A 6,207-nucleotide genomic window follows, 5' to 3' on the forward strand; every position below is an offset into this window, starting at 1 on the left:
GGATTGGATGGATCAACAATAGATGGGAATGGATCAAGAATGAGTGAGGCTCTACTGCTGTTGGTAGCAGCATTACACATTGCAATTAACAGGTCAACAACCTAAAAAAGTAATAATATAAATGTGCATGTACACTTATCTGATACACAGAATTATAGTGTTTTTGCATGTTGAATAACTTATTTTCATAGTGTATATGTACATATGGTGAATAGTGTTAGTTAATGTGTTATTGTATGTTAGTTCTTACACTGGCATCAGTTGCTACTGATTCAGCAGCATCAGCCATTACTCCTAGTGTTTGGAAAGCAAAGACACACAACTCTCTTGTACATACACACGGCTATAGAGAATAAAGAAAGAAAAGAAAGAGAGAAAAGAAGAATGTAATGGAATGGAATACAGTTCAATAAATAATGCATGTGTGTCATTATTGATTATATGATTACTCTTAGTAGTCCTGTCTCCAGTACATGTCTCTCATCACAGATAACACAAAACTCATTCAATGATGGGATCCTGTTCAAAGTGTACTTCATTATCTAAAGGAATATATATACCACAAGTTAACATTGATAATGCAAAAAGCATAAAAGCTATATTATAGGGTATTTAGCGGTTAATTTTACCTGACAAAGGAATCCATTTTCAAGACTTGGCTGTATTTTAACATCCTATAATGATTAAAAGAAGATGTGTTATTACAATAGTACACCACATAGACATTAAATAATTTTCAAAAGGATAAATGAAAATATATTGATGCCTATACTAGTCATATGTTACATGCATAACCTTTGTAATGATAACAATTCCAAGAGCTGCTGTGGTATAGAACTAATTAAATAATGTTCCACAATTCCAGGAACTGCACTATACAAACCATACAATCCCAAGAACTGTATTCCAGGAACTGCACTATATGCAAACCAATCATAACTATTCAAAGGACAAAGGGTCATTGTTATCAAACTATTATATCTAGGCATACAGAGACTGTCAAGAGTGGAGTGAAATCTAAAATGGCATCAGCTGCTGATGAAGTTCTTGTTATTGGATCTCAAACCTTTCCATTAGTTCAAAAGCAGTTGCGTCCAAAGGACTACAAGCCTCCATTTAGCAGAGCTAGAAAGGTTCCTCGTAAAGATGCTAACTATCGGGTTACTGAAGGAAACATTGCTGCTATTGACTTTGGTACTACATCAGTTTCACTGGCTTACACTACCAAAGGATATGATAATGTCAATACACTCATTCTTGATATTCAAGAGAAAGCAGCAAGAGATACCAATGCTGTCCTGTTCAAGAGAGAAGGGAAAGTTATATCAGTGACAGCTTTTGGGAATACAGCTAGATCTCAGTTTACAACAATGAAAAAAGCTGAAAACTATGATCAAGAGAATATCTATTTTGAAAGAATTAAAATGATATTAAAAAGAGAAAATGTAAGTTATAATTATGGTAGATCAACAGTACATGAAGATTTAATTTACTTATTCTTGCAGGATCTTGACAGACAGACACTAGCTGATTCATTTTCTGGTGAGAAGTTTTATCTGATTGAAGTCATTGCCTTCATACTGCAGTACTTGAAGGACCAGTTGATAGATCATCTCTCTCGTGGTGTTGCACCATTAAAGACAACAGATTTTGATTGGGTCATTACTGTACCTGCTATATGGGATGCTCGAGGAAAAGGAATGATGAGAGAAGCTGCATATATGGTTAGTAATGAAAGTTCAAATCTTATTTTTATTATTGCATAGGCTGGTTTGCTAATAGAGTCTGGTGGTATCAGTGAGTTTACTCCTATATCAAGCAATCCTTTACCAATACCAGATGAAGTTAATCCTGACAAGCTATCACTAGCATTAGAGCCTGAAGCAGCAGCTCTTTATAGTCAGGAAACAGTAGTAGAGCAGATCAAACGCCAACCATCATTAGCAGCTATCAGTCATCCTACAGAGTATATGGTAATTGATGCTGGAGGGGGTACAATAGATATCACTGCTCACATTGAAGTAGATGGAGGTATTGTAGTCCAGAATGTACCTACTGGCAATGCATGGGGTGGTACACAGGTAAATGAAGAGTTCTCTAAACTACTTCAAGAAATTGTTAATGATCCTGGCTTCAAAAAATTTATTGCTTTAGGAGATCTCACCAAAAATCAAGCTACGCTTAATAAAATTGTGTACAGTGAATTTGAAAAACAAAAGGTGCTATTTGGCCAAAGAAAAATGGAAGAAATTGCAATAGAACTTCCACGAAACTTTGTCAAATTCTACGAAGAAGCTCTTATCGAAGGAGTAGAAAAAGTGAGTGGTACAGACTATGATCCAGATGAAAATGACACACTTCGTATTGATAAAAGTGCCACAGAGTCTAAGCTGTTTGGTCCAGTTATTCAAGGCATTATTGATTGCACACAGTCAGCTATTGATAAAATTGACAACTGCCCAAACACATTTTACCTGGTTGGTGCTTTTGGAGGATGCAAGTATGTTCATGAAAAGGTCAAGACTGCTATAGAAAGTTACTATCAGTCTAAAGGTCAAAAAGAGACCTGCTTTGTGTTAGTACCTCTTACTCCTCAATTAGCTGTTGCTACTGGAGCTGCTATGTGGCGTAAGAATCCTGAGAAATTCAAAGCAAGACGAGTTGATGCCACTTATGGAATAGGAACTGGAATGATATTTGATCCTAAAAAGCATAATGAAGCTTATAAGTATTATGAAGAAGACAGTAAACAGTACTGTTGTGCACACATATTCTGTGTATTTCTAGAGGAAGGTGAATTAGTAAAAGCCAATGAGGTAATCACTACAACACAAATTCCAAGATATTCAGGTAATACTATAATGAAGATCACCATCTTTTCAACACCTCGGCTTGGAATTCAGTATACCACAGATGAGAATAAAAAACTAATTGTTACTGCAATTGGTCAACTTGTCATAGATATTCCTAATCCTGACAATTTGCCTCGTGAAGATCGTAAAGTTGATGTCACAATGGATTTCAGTGGTACAGAGATACAAGCAAAAGCTCACTATCGTGTGACTGGCAAAGAAGTTAAAACGGTCTGTGACTTTCTTTCTACTTAGTCTGTATGTTGATATTAGTATTTCAATAATGCACACACACACACACATCTGTGCAGTTGTACTTATACTGAATTTTCCTTATTCTATATGATGGATAGCAATTTATTCTGAGGCTATTGTATGTTTAAATTATGATCTAGTTACTAAGCCTTGTGTTCATTATTTATTAACTTAAATTTTAGTATTTAACCATTTAACACAAATAGACATACATGTACATCTTTAAGATGTGTAGGTATTATATAGATGCCATACCTCAATACTGTGATGCAACGACACAGTAGCTCTTGCTCCTTGTGAATCCTGTCTCCTAAAAGAACTATAAAAACCAAAAACCACAAACCATAATTAAATAATAAACATAGTACATACACTGGCTTCTCTTCCTTTTCTTTGACCACCTCTTCCTCCAGTCCCTTCCCCTCCTCCTCCTCCTCTTCATCAATCAGTTCTCCAGTGGTCAGTAGGTGAAAGGCTCTCTCTATCTTCTCCCCACACATTACAAGAGCTTGTCTCACTGATGATGGATGGGGGAGGGCTCGGAATTAATTTTAAAAGCTAAACTATTAATAAACAACTGAGTGAGAACGAGCAAAAAATTCACCGTAAATAATGATGATAAATTCACAGCAACAAAAATATACATGTAATCAGTTAATCATATAAATTGTAAAAAACATAATAATATAAATGATGTTTGTACACCACAAACACAATAAAAATCATTAATTTTACAATACTATTTAGTTTTCGAAGCAGTAGAATTATCTAACTTCATTTTTTTAGCTAAAGCCACTGCATGCATAATCTCTTGTTTGAATGCTCTATTAGTCTCAGTGTGAAGAGAAGAGGCTTCACTGGTAGCAGAGTTAGTGTCATATACAAAGAAGAATCTTGTGACTACGTGTTCACTATTGGAGCAGACCCATATGTCACCACTTCTCCTTAATTCTTTACTTGTGACAACTAGCAATGGACAATAAAGAAGAAGTCAATAACACATAGATATGTACATACAAAGATGCATGCAAAAATACTCTTGAGTATAAAAAATTGCTTTAAAAACTTTATTTTTGCATTATACATTCATTTTAGAATACAAAAACAGTTCTAAATATAAATTTAATTTAATTTAAAATGAATGAAAATTAATTTTAAATAAATTAAAACTGATTAAAATGAATTATATGTTGATTTAAAATGAATGGGTACATTATTCTTATAAATTAGCTGACAGAATTAATACACTATATTGACTGATTTACCTTCACACAGTGCAATACATGTAATGTTGAGCTTTCCTGCTAGTGTCTCCAACTGCTTACCACTGCTACCCTACAGTAATACCTCACCTTTACTCTTTGTGTGTATAAATATCTCTTCTACATGCTTTTTCTGTCTCTCTCTTTTTCTCTTTTTACTTTTTTCTGTGATGATGGATCATAATAATATCTGTTACTGTATCCAAATGAAGTCATTGCATGAGGACTGAGGTATATACCACTACCATAGGCAGCACCATTGAGCTAGTAAAATATAAATCAAATAAATAATAATTTAATAAAATAGAAAATAAACATGTCTATTTAACAATACACATACATTGTACCTGGTATTTAGTTCCTGATGCATTTATTAATCCTTTCCTCATGATAGAGTGCCAGTTTTCTATACTAGACCCACTGTAGAGAAGAAAGGATTGCTATTATAGCATAAGGACATCAATATGTATCTAATAAAAATTGGGGGTCATTTCAGAGCCATTTTTTGGAAAAATCCCTGTACGGATTTTTTAGATTTTGGCCAATTTTTAAAAATGGCCGTCACTCAAAAATTTAAAGTTGGAATCAGCTCAAACTTTCTACACAGCATAAGGACGTCAATATGTATCAGAAAATGTAATAAAAATTGGGTGTGATTCAGAACCATTTTTTGAAAAAACCATGGGCTATTATAGTACAGTGATTCTTTTCATATTTTGGCCAATTTTAAAAATGGCCATAACTCAAAAATTTAATGTCGGAATCAGCTCAAACTTTCTATACAGCATAGGGACGTCAATATGTAACGGAAAATTAAAAAAAAATTAGGTGTGATTTTGGAGCCATTTTTTTAGAAAAAAACCATGAGCTATAGTACAGTGATTTTTTCAGATTTTGGCTGATTTTTTAAAATGGTCATAACTCAAAAATTTAAAGTCGAAATCAGCTTAAACTTTCTACACAGCATAAGGACATCAATATGTATTGGAAAATTTAAGAAAAATTAGGTGTGATTTTGGAGCCATTTTTTTAGAAAAAACCATGAGCTATAGTACAGTGATTTTTTCAGATTTTGGCTGTTTTTTAAAAATGGTCATAACTCAAAAATTTAAAGTTGGAATTAGCTCAAACTTTCTACACAGAATAAGGACGTCAATATGTATTGGAAAAATTGGGTGTGATTTTGGAGCCATTTTTTGGAAAAAACCATGGGCTATAGTACCACTATTATTATTATTATCATATTATTATTATTACTATTGTACTATGCGTTTAGTTCTTCTGTTATTTTATTATTAGGCTAATGTATTATTATTATGCTCCTTTGTGTAAATTACCGTATCTTTTTCAATGAGATTTGAGAGTGATGACCCAATTTAAATGGGCTATAGTACAGTGATTTTTCAGATTTTGGCCAATTTTTAAAAATGGCCGTAACTCAAAAGTTTAAAGTCGGAATCAACTTAAACTTTCTACACAGCATAAGGATGCCAATACGTATCAGAGTATACATTCCACTCAATCCATTGACTTACTGAAATGCAAATGTGCTCCCGTGTTTAAGTTTAGCTTGTTGGAAAGCCATCTCTTTAGCTGGTGGACTACTGATCAATAGGAACTGATACTTAGTGTCCATTGACTTTAATTGCTAGAAATAAATAAATAAATGAATAAATAAATAAATAATATACTTACCCTGTCCTCAGGAAGCATTACAATATAAGCTCTGTTAGTTGCTACTATCCTATTGAATACAATACAGTATTTAATCAATATTCATTATTGTACAGTAGACAATGTACAGTAGTAGAGTATAATATAATGAATGAGGTTACCAT

At 33.3% G+C, this 6,207-nt stretch overlaps 2 protein-coding genes across 2 annotated transcripts in view; both read right to left on the reverse strand.

Moving 5' to 3' along the window:
• Positions 1-2: 2 nt before the first annotated feature.
• Positions 3-6,207, reverse strand: part of LOC105311909 (poly [ADP-ribose] polymerase 8-like) — a gene marked incomplete at its 3' end in the record, with an annotated part of 22,673 nt that continues 16,468 nt past the window's right edge. Inside the window, exons 12-15 of the mRNA XM_011404130.2 lie at positions 630-674; positions 450-542; positions 251-343; positions 3-101 (exon numbers count right to left, since the gene is read on the reverse strand). Of these exons, the coding sequence (XP_011402432.2) occupies positions 3-101; positions 251-343; positions 450-542; positions 630-674 (330 nt within the window). The remainder of the gene's footprint in view (positions 102-250; positions 344-449; positions 543-629; positions 675-6,207) is intronic.
• LOC100635643 (poly [ADP-ribose] polymerase 6-like) lies at positions 3,686-6,176 on the reverse strand. The gene is made up of 6 exons (XM_019993906.1): positions 6,065-6,176; positions 5,905-6,017; positions 4,717-4,789; positions 4,529-4,633; positions 4,373-4,442; positions 3,686-4,073 (listed from the first exon to the last, which is right to left on the reverse strand). Exons 1-6 carry the CDS (start codon positions 6,080-6,082, stop codon positions 3,847-3,849), a joined length of 606 nt encoding a protein of 201 aa, XP_019849465.1. The 5' UTR covers positions 6,083-6,176; the 3' UTR covers positions 3,686-3,846.

This window comes from Amphimedon queenslandica, unplaced genomic scaffold (genome assembly GCF_000090795.2).
Source record: "Amphimedon queenslandica unplaced genomic scaffold, v1.1 AMPQUscaffold_13485, whole genome shotgun sequence".
Classification (NCBI taxonomy): Eukaryota; Metazoa; Porifera; class Demospongiae; order Haplosclerida; family Niphatidae; genus Amphimedon; species Amphimedon queenslandica.